Raw genomic sequence first — 14,901 nt, 5'->3', positions numbered from 1 at the left:
GTTCTCTCTGGCAGCGTTGAGGTTCTCCGCGGTCCCATACTTCTCAAAGTTGTCTGAATTCTGCTTTTGGATGGAGCCTTTTCACATTCGAACTGACGCATGAAACTGTCCTGGGTTTTCTTAAAAAAGCCTGTCTTGTAGTAAAATTTAACACAGTGTATTCTTTGTCCCAGCTCCCACTGGGGTCTTGGTGTACTCACGGTCGTTGATTCTGCCATGTCCTGTAAAATAAGGGCAATCGGTGAATAAATAATGGAGATATCACATAAAGTGTACATGGGGCCCGTTTTTTTAGGTTACCCTGTGTGTGTGTATATATATATATATATATATATATATATATATATATATATATATATATATATATATACATATATATACATATATATATATGGAATAAAGAAATAACTTTGTCTTGCATTTATGAATAATAAACGATACAGATCATAATTTGCATAATTTTAACTCCCCTCATATGTGTGTGTGTGTGTGTGTGTGTGTGTGTGTGTGTGTGTGTGTGTGTGTGTGTGTGTGTGTGTGTGTGTGTGTGAGAGAGAGAGAGACAAAGAGAGAGACAGAGAGAGAGAGAGACAGAGAGACGGGGGAAGTGAGAGAGAGAGACAGACCACGGAGAAGAAAAAGTGGCGTGGATGCACTCGGAGTCTCTATCTTTCTCTCTCTCACACATATCATGTAATTAATATTATGGGTCGATTATTTTATTCATCTAAAAATCTACTGGCGCTTTAAAGCGAGCCGAATAATTGGAACGTCGTAGTAGCATGTTGTAGTAGGAAAAAATTGAGAGGTGGGGAGGGAAAACGAGAGTACGCGCACGAGAGAAAGGGAGTTCCAGTTGCGTGCACTTGCTACTAAGCTCACTCACAGCACTCTCTCTCTCTCTCTCTCTCTCTCTCTCTCTCTCTCTCTCTCTCTCTCTCTCTCTCTCTCTTTCTCTCTCTCTCTCTATCTATCTATCTATCTATCTGTCTGTCTCTATTCCTCTTTCAATCCTAATTCATTCATGCCTCGTTACGTTTGTCTCGCATGAGAATCTCTATTGCCTCTTCTTTTTCTTCCTCTTTACAACGGCTGTGTTGTAATTTACTCGCGCTGCTGTAAAAACCACTCTTACTCGAATGAAGACCGACGCTACCGATTGTGACGGGAGGTGAAAGCTTTTTTTTTTTTTTTTTTTTTAACACTCTATTCCTCCCATACAAAAATCAAAAACAAACAGGAGAAAAACACTACATCCGTTGCTAATACTTCAAAATATCGCTAACCTGTCCGTTTTTATCATTCCGTTATAGCGTTCTTCCCCATTTACGGGGAGGTCTTTATTTTACATTATCAATTGGATCGTTTTTTATAAATATTGCCCCTCTGCACACAAAACATCACCGTTCTTCTATAAAAGAAAAAGGGGGGGTTTCTTTAGGGGAGAAAAAAAAAAGAAAAAGAAGAAAAACAATGGCCAATTACGATGACGGATTACGGATTGTCCATCAAAACGGCCGGGTACCATCTCCGGTACTCGGATATGAACCTGAAGTCAAACCTGTAGAGAGTATCGAAACAATTACGCATAAAGTAAGTAGTATTTATATTTTAGCGATGCTTTTCCCCTTTTTCTTCTTCTTCTTCTTCTTCTTCTTCTTCTTCTTCTTCTTCTTCTTCTTCTTCTTCTTCTTGTACCCGTAAACACACACACACACACACACACACACACACATATATTATAGTTTATAAAACTGGATAAGAATTGCAATAGCCTAGTAAAAAAATAAACAAAAATATTATCAAAGCTGAACCAAGACATTTCAGTCGATTCAAATGAATATGGTCGAACAAATTGTCCGAAATATATATGTTAAACTTTGTTTGTATCCTTATTTTTACTAGCATCTGGTCATGCTTACCGATTATTACACAAGCTAATATATATATATATATATATATATATATATATATATATATATATATATAGTATTCACTTATCAAGGCCTATACACCACTCGAGAATAAGGGTTAATACGTTTTTAAGGTCAGTGAAGAATAATGTGAAAATTGGTAACAATGATTTGTGTGTGCGTGCGTGTGTGTGTGTGTGTGTGTGTAATTGATAAAAATATAAATAATCTTTTAGCAAACAAACCTATCAAGAAATTATTAATTCTATACTGTTAAGTGAGAGGCAGTTAATATAAAAAATAAGACAGGATAACTCAAAGTTAAATAAAATTTATTATGTCATCAGATCAATAAGGAAAAATAACCTCTTTAGGCCATGGCATTTCTCCTCTTCTGGATGAGAAGCGTTTAGCTTCGAAATGCAATGGTTTAAAGAGTTGTTTTTTTTGGGGGGGGGTCCTTTATCCTTATTGATCTGATGATGTAATAAATTTTTATTTAACCTTGAATTCTCATCTCAAGTCTTTGTTCAGTGTTTAGATAAATAATAATAGTTGCTACGTAAGTTCAATCCTTCCTCTAGGGTTGAGATTTCCCGAGGATTTAATCTTTCTTTTTTTTTCCTTTTTAATTAATGTTTAATCGGCATACTACTATGAATTAAGCACTATTTTTTTTTCAAACTCTATGTTTTTAAAACCGACTTGGTCAATTTTTATAGGGGCGTTCCGCGTTCCGGTCGCTAAATTTAACATAAAATGTCTTCCACCTGTTGGAGTTAATATTTAACGGTGGCCTATTCAACATTCTCTGAATGTTTTATTCAATTTTTTGTTTAATTTTGTTTTAAAAAATCGGATTACTGTAACACTGAACACCAAATTATCCGATTATCTATCTATCTATCTATCTATCTATCTATCTATCTATCTATCTGTCTGTCTGTCTACTCTGTGTGTGTGTGTGTGTGTGTGTGTGTGTGTGTGTGTGTGTGTGTGTGTGTGTGTGTGTGTGTGTGTAAAATAATTTTAAAAACTTTTGAAACACTTAGCGCAAATTTTAGAACGCTCAGTTTGCCAGTAAACGTAGCGACCTAATGTATCTTTAAGAAATACAGTTTGACTATCTGTCAAAAACACTTTCTTCTGGTTTATTTATCAATTTGTGACCCACTTGCGTTCGAACATGCACATTTAATACAAGTTATAATCATTTTAAGCTCCGTGATTATTGGTTGCGAATAAAGCAATAATGGACCAAGTACCTTACTTCCTGTCAATAAACAAAATGACAACTTATTACTTCACTCACAACCAACATTTATGGTAACTTCAACATGCTTATAATAAATATTATTTTTACGCAAATTCGTTACAAATGAATAGGTGAAACCAAATAAATTGTTTTTTGTCTAATTTTAAATTGTATTTCCCTTGAAATAATTTATTTTGCAAACCTTAACGTTTAACCGTTTGCGATATAAATTTATAACGTAAAATAATTTCCACGCCCGAAATTTCTAAAAGGCATTTGTAAACGTAACTATTTTGGGGCTGGGATGGGGGGGGGGCATTGTACTTTAAATTACTGAACCACTCTATTAAAATTGAGCAATTATTTTTCCAGACGTGTTTTTTTTTTTTTTTTTTTTACCTAGAAAAAAAATGGTGTTTTAGCGATAATAATCAGAAATTATTTTTGTATAAATTGGATAACAGAAAATGTCAACTCGTTAATATCCGATAAAGGCTTTAATATATCTGTGGTAAAATAATAGAAAAATCCACTGTTTAATAGATAGATAGATAGATAGATAGATAGATAGATAGATAGATAGATAGATAGATAGATAGATAGATAGATAGATAATGTGATATTTTGTCGATATTTGATATGTCGAAGACGATATTATTCAATTTTAATAATAAAAAAATATGTTAAATAAAAGCAGTTAAGAATTCTTTAAAACTGTTTTGATTGAATTCAAAGAAACTCGCATAATTTTTAGGTTTCAGAGACCAGAATCCATTGTGCAAACATAGAATTATGTTTTCGTTAATGGATCCATATTTCCGTTTTAATCTCGTTCCAATGGAGAAAACTGGACGCATTTGAATATTTTATGATCGAATGGCTAAAATATTTTATCATTTGTTGTTGTTTTTGTTGTTGTTTCCCCCACCCCCCACCCAACCCTTTTTAGCGTGACCGTGGCGTCTTTAAATATTGTATTAGAATATTTCTCTTCCGGAATAAAACTGCGTTTTCTTTTTCTTTTCTTTTCTTTTTTTTTTTTTTTTTTTTTTTGATCTGCCATTATCATTATTTTCTTTTATAGGAAAAACCTATCTTGTAGTTCATCACGAATCTGTCTGTGTGCAATGTGTATAGAATAATGGTCAATAAAATACGTATCTAGATGAACACAGATAATGCGAGACAATGATACATATTTATAAAGAGATGAGAACAAACTGGGATGGATAGATAGATAGATAGATAGATAGATAGATAGATAGATAGATAGATAGATAGATAGATCGACTTGAACTGAAATAGATAGATAGATAGATAGATAGATAGATAGATAGATAGACTTGAACTTAGATAGATAGATAGATAGATAGATAGATAGATAGATAGATAGATAGATAGAAACAGACTAGTCTTCGGATTGAGAACAGGGTGCAGTACAGTATATGTTTTGTCCTTGGTTAGTGAAAAGTAGTCCTTCCAGACTGAAGTAATTTTTATTTTATATTTGTGTTGTTAAAAACCGACCTTTTGTTTAATTCCTCGCATCATACAGTGGAAGTAGGGGGGGCAAGTAAACAATTTGGTACCGTTCTACTACCAGAGCACCAAAAATGGAACCGTTGTGCGGTGTCTGTTTCTTTTTAATAAAAACAAAAGCAATCATTGCTGGCAAAACTGACATCGATTGGGAGGAGGGGGTTTGTTTTTTTGCCTTTCTTCCATTGCGAATTTGTTAACTTATTTTCACTTTCACTTTTGAACGATTCTAGTGTAGTTTGTTGTGACGATTTCAGTGTAAATAAATACGATAGCATATCCAAGTTGAAATTAGGTCGATAAATAGATGTGAACAGCTTGTGACAATAATTGGTGTATATACAAATATGCATAAACATATTGTTAGCAGAGTGAAAACAAACATAGGATGGAGTTTTCTTCCACCTCTTTTCTTTTTGTGTGTGGTTTTCATATATATATATATATATATATATATATATATATATATATATATATATATATATAATCTGTGTGTTAGAGAAATATAGATAGATATAAACAAACTGGGAGATAGCATACTGAGATGAGGATGTGTATTATATATATATATATATATATATATATATATATAGAGAGAGAGAGAGAGAGAGAGAGAGAGAGAGAGAGAGAGAGAGTCATCCACATGTTTCGCTGTATCACAGCTCTTCAGTGAGGATAGACAAGCACCTATCCTAAGCTAATATATACATAAAGGTACGTGAATGCATGTGTATATATATATATATATATATATATATATATATATATATATATATATATATATATATATATATATATATATATATATATCTTTGGGTTGAACACTGTTATACTTCAGAATAAAATTATCCAACAATCAGCTGGTATGGAAATCTGTGATTATAAGATATACAAGATTTTACTGGCAGTAATATTCTATAAGTATTATCCCACCTAAATAAGAATGTCTCGATATACAAGATAGAGCAAATAAATCAAATTTTTAGTCATTCAATGAATTTAAAAATTTATGATGTGAAATGTTTGAGTTTCAGATCAAAAGATTTTTATTATTCTATGTAAGACAAAGAATACATTAGAAATATTTTAACTTTAACTTTAAGTTAAAATATTTCTAATGTATTCTGTGTCTTACATAGAATAATAAAAATCTTTTGATATGAAAATTCAAACATTTCACGTCATAAATTTTTAAATTCATTGAATAACTAAAACACATATATATATATATATATATATATATATATATATATATATAGAGAGAGAGAGAGAGAGAGAGAGAGAGAGAGAGAGAGAGAGAGATCTATATTACAAATACCTAAGTTTTATTTTTATTTTTTTATTTCTTTCAACAAGTCAAAATTCCACGCAAGCCGAAAAAATATGTAGGAAAACATCGCGTATGTTCATATTGCCACACTTTTTAATTACATTACGACTACAACAACAAGATCAAAGTGTAGTATCTGTTCTTCAGATGCTGCCCTTCCATTTCTTGTTCTCTTTCGGTGGAGGAGAAATCCTTCACGACTGAGGCAATTTTTATTTTTGTACCTTTTCTCCACGTTAAAAAACGACCCTGGTGTCTAACTCTGTCCCGTGGGGAGGCATAGTAAATAGGTACATATATATATATGTATATATATATATATATATATATCATGATGTTTTTAGAGATACAAAATTCAAATATTGCAATTAGGAAGGGAAGACTTTTATGATTCATGATTAAAAGTAAATTAGTATATATATAAATATATTCGGAGAGAAGATATATATATTTATATATATACTAATTTACTTTTAATCATGAATCATAAAAGTCTTCCCTTCCTAATTGCAATATATATATATATATATATATATATATATATATATATATAGGTAATATTTTTCAGTAAACAAATTAAACTTAATACGATTGTATGTTTAAAAGTGTTAAATAACTATTAAGAAGATTATTAAATGAACAAAAAAATATAGTTATTTAATAAAGTTTATATGGGTGTGTATGAAATTGAAGACTGTGAAGTCATGTAAACCATTTTAAATGTTTATATAATGCTTGTATATGTAAATATAAGTAAATGATCTTTTTATGTATTATGAAATCATTATTTTACAGTAATTCATAATGCAGTCGAAATATGTTCAATATTGAGCATGTCGCGTCATTATAGAATATAAAATGGTAATAAAACAAATGTAAAATTACATCCTTTACGAATTTATTATATGTAAACAAGACAATATATAGACTATTCTTTGTTGTTAAATTTGAATATAATATAATTTATGTTTTCCATACATACATACATACATACATACATACATACATATATAAATATATATATACAGTCATATATATACACATACATATATATACATATGCACACATACATATACACACACATAAATATACATACATACATACATATACGTATATATATATACATATATACATATTTATATACACATATATACATACATATATATATATATATACATATATATATACATATATACACATATATATATGCCTACATATATATACATACATATATATATGATGATTGTTGCATCTTTCCAGATGATCTTGTCGTCCATGCCATCTCAGATGCCTCTGCACTCCCGTCGCAGATTTGCACATCTTGAAGCAGATGTGACATACAAATTGAGCAATTTCCACTGAGTTGTTTTCCTCTAGAGGTTGAAGGCTATTCCTATGAACAATCACATGTCTTCTCAAACCAGCAGTAGACTTACAAACTTTGCTGCATATTAAACAGATCGTTTTGATTCGGACTAATAGGTGCAAAGTTGACCTGAACAGGAGTTTTATGCGACTTAAGGTGGTTGACGTAGCCAGATTTTGACAAAAGCACTCGTTCACAAGTGTAGCATTTCTGTGTGTCATGGTTAAGACCATCAATTAAACCTTTGCGAAGCCCTCACTTCAGATTGCTGTGGACCTTCTTTCTTTTCGTTAGAGCATCACAACTTTCACGTACAAGATTTTGCCACTTTGGTCTTTGCTGAGTAGGTTCTTCGCATATGTCGATGCCGATTTTTAAGACTTTCAAATTATTCTTTGTAGAGTGCCTGAGCCTCTTCCTAGGCTTGTGTTGAGGGCGCTTGTCATTTTCCAGCTCCCCATAAAAAATTTGTTCTGGCAGCCTACAATCTTTCATTCGAACCAAGTGGCCCACCCAATGTATGTGAGATCTGATTACAAGGGTTTCAACACTAGAGCAACATGCTCTCACAAGGACTTCAGTATCGGGTACTTGTGCTTGCCACTTGATGTTTAAGATACGTCTCAAGCATTTTTGGTAAAATTGTTCAAGCCATTTAATGTGCCTTTGATGCAATGTCCATGTCTCCGATGAATACAACAGTGTGGTAAGCACGCATGTTTTGTAAACACAGATCTTAGTCCTGTCTGTGATGCCACGATCAGACCACACTCTCTTCTCCAACCTTCCAAAAGCTACAGATGCCTTCTGAATTCGTCTGCTGATTTCAGTGTCGAGAGAGCCAATACTTGACAGAGAACTACCAAGGTAAACAAACGAATCAACTACTCCTAGTCTAGCACCAAAGACCATGAGGTTCGGCTCCACATATGACTGACCCAGTGCAGGAGTGAATATCACCTTTGTTTTAAACAGACTGATCTTCAGACCAAAGGCAGTGCAAGATTCAGCAAAGCTATTCATTATATGCTTCATATCAGTCTCAGTGTGCGACAAAAACCCAGCATCGTCTGCATACAGTAACTCCTTGACCAAGACATGATGCAGCTTTGTTCTGGCATTAAATCTTCTAAGATTAAAAATGTGACCTGTGCTTCAAGACACCCCTATTGCAATCCCGAAACGCATGAGCAAGTAAAGCAGCAAAATATATAGAGAAAAGAGTAGGGGCAAGAATATCACCTTGTTTGACACCATTGTCAACTGGGATTTCATCAGACGATTTTCCGTTAAACAAAACTCGAGCTTTCATGTCGCTGTGTAGTTCCATGAATATTCTAACAAAGGTTGGAAAACACCCTACTTTCTCTAAGACTAACCACAGAGCATCCCTGTTGACGGTGTCAAATGCTTTGGTCAGATCCACAAACACTTGATACAGCGGTATCTGTTGTTCAATGCATTTCTCCTGGGCTTGCCGAGCTGAAAAAATCATATCCATAGTTCCTCTACCAGACCTAAAGCCACTTTGTGACTCAGGAATAGCATTAGGACAAACATCCTCCAGTAACCTGTGTAATAGAAGTTGTACGAGCACTTTCCCAGCAGCTTCCAAAAGCGTGATCCCACGGTAGTGGTCACAAACATTCTTCTCTCCCTTTCCTTTAAACAGGGTCACCAAGACACCATCAATCCAACCCTGTGGAACAGGAGCATCTGCCCAGATTTTCTCAAAAAAACCAAGGATAGCATTAGCAATATTCACACCTCCAATCTTAAGAAGTTCCACTGGAACACCATCCAAACCAGGTGCCTTGCCACCACTGACTTGTGTGATAGCCAACTGCACCTCAATCAGACTAGGCAAACGATCTATTCTGAATTTGATATCACATTGTGGTAGGCTATCAATTGCATCACCATCTACTGCTGAGGGATTGTGAAACACATCAGTAAAGTGCTCTTGCCATCTTTTCAAGATATTTTCTGGATCCTTAATGACGACAGAACCATCTTTCGACATCAGGGGAGATATTGAAGAGGTAGGAGGACCAAATATTTGGCGCAGGATTCCATAAAATTCCTTTGAATTCTTTGTGTCAAACACCTTTTGGATCTGCTCCATTATCCACCATTGATCTGCTCCATTATATTCATTCACCATTGGTTTTTCATTTTTCTTAGCTCACGTTGCAATGTGGCTTTGACCTCTTTGTATTGTCGCAAATTAGTTGTATGATCAGAATGATCTTCATGAAGTAAAGATTCATAAATTGTCTGTTTATTCATCAGGAACTGATTAATTTCAAGATTGTTGTCGTCAAACCAGTCCTTGTTCTAATCCCTCTTGAAGCCAAGAACTTCAGCACCAGCAGAATAAACCTGGGTCTTAAAATTCACCCATGTACCATCAAATGCAAGGTTATCAAGCTTTTTCGCGATACTCTTTTGAACTTCAGGCAACTTTAACTTGGCGACATCAATATGGATAGGTACCTTAACGCCACTTTGACGAACTTTCTTATGGATTCGTAGATTAAACTTTCTTCTCACCAACTTGTGATCGGTGTCACATTTAGCACTGCGCATGTCACCAACAGTATATGCATCTCGAAGGTCACGTTTTCGAGTTATGATGAAGTCAATTAGGTGACCATGCTTTGAACGTGGATGTATCCAAGTAGATTTGTGCTTCAGTTTACGTTGAAAAAAAGTCTTACAGATAGCAAGCTTAAATTCTGAACACAGCTCTAGTAGCTTAAGGTACGATACCATAGCGGCCAACAGGACTCCAGGTCTCATAGTCTTTCCCAACACGGGCATTGAAATCACCAAGAATAACAAGTTTTTCATTAATCGGTGTAGATGCAACAACAGAGTGCAGAGACTCATAGAAACACAAGGTGTCATTTTAATTTGCTTGAAGGGTTGGTGCATAGACCGAAAGAATAATGATGAATCTGTTGTGTGAGAGAGGAACATGAAGTTTCATGATGCAGTCACAGATACTGGAAGGAAATTCCATAGTATCAACCAAGGATGCTTTAATCGCAAAACCGACTCCACCATTTCTATGAATACCTTCTGGTTTACCAATCCAGAAGAGAGTGTAGCCTGATGATACCTCTGTCATTTGATCTTCTCCCGGGAGACGGGTTTCTGATAGAGCAGCAATATCTATATTGTCTCTGTAGCTCTGCAGTGACAAGTGCTGTCCTGCGCTCTAAACGGTTGGATGACCCTTTATCAAGAAGAGTGCGTACATTCCAACAGCATAAATTGAATTTTACTCCTTTTTGAAGATACATTTTTGTTTTCTTCCTGCTTACATGAACCACCGTTAGCCGCAGGAAACTAACTAGTGATAGTATGACAGACAATTTTTGGTGCACCTTTTCTAGCACTTTCCCAAAACTCTGGATGACCAGTGCTCTCCCTGAATAGGGCTGCTCAGTCACAGGAACCCCCACCGGAGTTGGCCTCTGTCATGTGAAGGCACAACAACGATGTTAAGATTGGGTTCCTGTCGCCTCTGTGCAGATTTGTGACTGTGTACCTCCAACTGGTCAAATCTGTACACGTTGCCACTCCTCCATCGCCATAGGACTTGCAATAGAAATGGATGACAGATAATGATAAGATATAAAAAAGATAAGAGATAAAAGATAGATCTCAAGTAACATCTGTACATAGTTGTATTAAAGTGACAAGTGCTTGTACAACACGACTGCCACTCTCTAAGTCTCCACAACAATAACCCAGTGACAAGCCATTGCAAGATGACTGGTAATTGCTTTGACTGCAGATTTTTCGTAAGAGTTATCCTCTCCTAGAAGGATTGCCTCCACCATGGCTTGCAGGAGCTCCTTCTACCCCACTGATATTTACCCATGACTGGGACTTAGGTAGCCGGGCACCAGAGCATGGTCAACACGCCGGTAGGTCATGAATGCTGCAGTCAACAGGGCCTAAGCTCCTCTGGAGGTTACTGTCAGGGTTACCTGACCCTTGACCTTTGGTTCAAAAACCTTATTCCACAAGGCAGTGAGGATTCAGTTTTCTGGCGCTGAACATTCGCCATTCACCAGAGCCCCGTTAGTGTAGCAGAACTCATGACGTGCACGTGGGGATGATTAGACTAGGAGAAGCTATATATGATGCTAGAACATCTGTGTGCTTTTAACACACACCCGCATGAATCCCTGAACTCCATATATATATATATACATATATACATACGTGTATATACATATAGATATATATACATATAGATATATATACATACATATATAGATATACATATATATATACATATACATATATATATATAAATATGATATATATATATACATACATATATATATATATATATATATATACATATGATATATATATATATACATACAAATATATATATATAAATATATATATATATATATATATATATATATAAATACATATCTTCTTGGCTGTACTTCGCAAACGAAGATTCTATGAAGGGGATTGGGCATGTCAACTGCTGGCATGCTTGTGGCTGACGAGGCCGATGCGGGACAAGCAGGTTTGGCCACAGCGGCTGCAGTCAAAAGTTGCGTCAGGTGTGGCTGTTGAGGCTTCTCGAATCTTCCTCCTGCAGCACTTCTCCTGCAGATTCTCTGTGCAGGAGATCTCAAAGAAGGTGACAGCCAGGTGGACAATATGTCACCAGGTATCATGGTCAGCAGCGAGAGCAGACCACTGGAGGTTTCAATGTGGTAGTCACTGAGGGACTTCTTCAGAGAGTCTTTATATCTTTTCTTCACTGCCCCTCTCTTCACAACAGCCAATAGAGAGGACTATCTTGGGCAAGCGATGATCCTTCTAATCTGGAGATGTGCCTGACCCAGCGTAGCTGTGACTTCAACAGTATGGCCTCGATGCTGGTGATTTCTGCCTGCTTGGTGACAGTCACTCCAGTGGACGTTGAGAATGGTGCGGAGACAGCGCTGATAAAAATGCTCAAGGAGTCATAATTGGTGGCGATAAATTGTCCATGACTCAGAGCCGTACAGGAGGATAGAGAGTACTACGGCTCGCAACACACTGATTTTTGTGCAATTTTTTAAGTGTCTGTTTTTCCAGACTCTGTTGTACAATCTGACAAAAGCACTGTTTGTCTTGGCCAGCACTGTTTTGCCTTGGTTATCTATTTCCCTGTCGAGTTTGGTATCTGATGTGATGGTAGACCCCAAGTAGGTAAACTGCTGAACGGTCTTCGGCTTAGTCTCAACAAAGATGATGGGAGGGGGCGGTACTCTACCCGAGGAGCTGGCTGGTGGAGGACTTCCATCTTTTTCCAGCTGACCTCCAAAGAGTCCAAAGAGCTGGGCAGCCTCTGCGAAGCAGGATGTGAGGCGCTACAAGGCTTTTTCAGTGTGGGCAACAAGGGCAGTATCATTGGCAAAGAGGAGGTTTCAGATCAGTTGCTCGAGAATCTTTGTGTGGGCTTGCAGCCTTTTAAGGTTGAACAGACTGCCATTGAGACGATAGCGAATGTAAACAGCATCGTCATCATCAAGATCTTCAGTTGCCTGCTTGAGCATCATGCTAAAGAGGATGGTGAACAGAGTCGGTGCCAGAACGCATCCCTGTTTCATGCCATTGATGATGAAGAAGGGTTCTGAGAGGTTGTTATTTACTCTGACCTGACCACTCTGGTTTTCATGCAACTGAACTATCATGCTGAGGAGCTTTGGGGGGCAGCTGAAGCGTTTCAAAATCAACCAAAGCCCCTTCCTGCTCACTGTGGCAAATGCCTTGGTCAGGTCCACAAACGTTATGCAGAGTCCTCTGCTTTGTTCACGACACTTCTCTTGCAGTTGTCTGAGTATGAAGACCATGTCCATGGTACCCCTGTTTGCTCTAAAACCACATTGGGTTTCTGGGAGGTGGTCTTCTGCGATGGAAGGTCTGTTTAGGAGTGAACAAGCAAGGATTTTACCTGCGATGGAGAGCAGTGTGATCCCCCGGTAGTTAGAGCAGACTGATATTTCGCCCTTGTTTTTGTACAAGGTAACAATGACTGCATCACGGAGGTCCCATACGAGTTCTCTTTTCTCCCAACAACATACAAGGGCTCATGGAGTCTGCTATGCAGTGCTGAGCCTCCATATCTCCAAATCCCTAGTGGGATCCTGTTGATTCCTCCTGCTTTTCCATTCTTCAACTATTTTATGGCCACATTGAGTTCTTTCAGGGAGGTTCATCCAATTTCACTTCAGCTGGCAGTTGAGGGATGCAAAGGATTGCTGAGTCCTGAATGACCCGGTCAGCTCTGAAGAGAGTCTGGAAATGCTTAGACCAATGGTTCAGGATAGATGCTCCATCCGTGAGGAGCGTCTGGCCTTCCATACTACGCCGTGGACTCTGGACGTGGTGCGTGGGGCCATACACTGTCTTGAGGGCTTCATAAAAGACTCTGTAGTCACCAGCATCTGCATACTGCTGCATTCTTACTGTGAGGTTGGACCACCACTTGTTCTTTAAGATACGTAGCTTGCACTGGAGGTTGCTGTAGATGTGACGGAAGGCTGCTCCCCTCAGTGGACAGGACGGGCGAGCCAAGAAGGCCCGGTGGGATGATCTCTTCCTCTCCAACAATTCTCGTATTTCTTCATTGTTTTCATCAAACCAATCTCGGTTCTTTTAAGTGGAAACCCCCAGAACCTCCTCAGATGTCCGCAGGATGGCTGTTTTCAGTTGATCCCAGAGTCACTCAGGTGAGGGAACTTCTGGGCCGCTGACACATACACACATATATATACATACATATATATATACATACATATATGTATACATGTATATATACATACATATATATACATATATATACATATATATATACATACATACATATATACATGCATATATATACATATATATACATACATATATACATATATACATGCATATATATATATATATATATATATATATATATATATATATACATGATGATTGCAACGTCTTGCCAGACGAGTGCCACTCCCTCTGACACTTAAAGTCCATGAACCCAAATGCCTGAAGGAGTATCTATACAAAGATGATGTTACAGAGTCTTAGCTTTGTATGACGGCTAAATCTCTCTCTCGGTTCAAAATGTTGAGATTCAGCAACAATCAAGAGCAAGATAGACATCAACAAGTTAAACTGCAGACCAGCTTAATGCAGGTACTGCTCTCCCGCTTTATGGTTTTTTAAATCAGAAATTTGCTTCTCCTTGAAAGGTTGCCTTCACCACGGCTTACGGGAGCCCTCTCCACCCCAAATATATATACATACATACACATATACATACATATATATATTTACATACATACACAGATATATACAGATATATATAAACATACACATATATACATATATATACATACATACACATATATACATATATATATACATACATATACATACATACACACACATATATATATACATATATATACATACATACACACAT

At 36.5% G+C, this 14,901-nt stretch overlaps 1 protein-coding gene across 2 annotated transcripts in view; it reads left to right on the top strand.

Annotated features, from left to right (window-relative positions):
- The first annotated feature begins 541 nt into the window (after positions 1 to 541).
- Positions 542 to 14,901, top strand: part of LOC145252634 (ras-related protein Rab-37-like) — a 233,562-nt gene continuing 219,202 nt past the window's right edge. The window contains exon 1 of one of the 2 annotated variants that reach the window (XM_080112362.1): positions 542 to 1,593. In XM_080112362.1, coding sequence (XP_079968488.1) covers positions 1,474 to 1,593 — 120 coding nt within the window. In that variant the 5' untranslated portion in view covers positions 542 to 1,473. The remainder of the gene's footprint in view (positions 1,594 to 14,901) is intronic. The other variant, XM_080112363.1, reaches the window with a different exon arrangement.

This window comes from Euprymna scolopes, chromosome 29 (assembly GCF_053919585.1).
Source record: "Euprymna scolopes isolate OS-2025 chromosome 29, ASM5391958v1, whole genome shotgun sequence".
In the NCBI taxonomy this organism is placed as follows: Eukaryota; Metazoa; Mollusca; class Cephalopoda; order Sepiida; family Sepiolidae; genus Euprymna; species Euprymna scolopes.
This window is presented reverse-complemented; position numbering and strand designations above follow the sequence as displayed.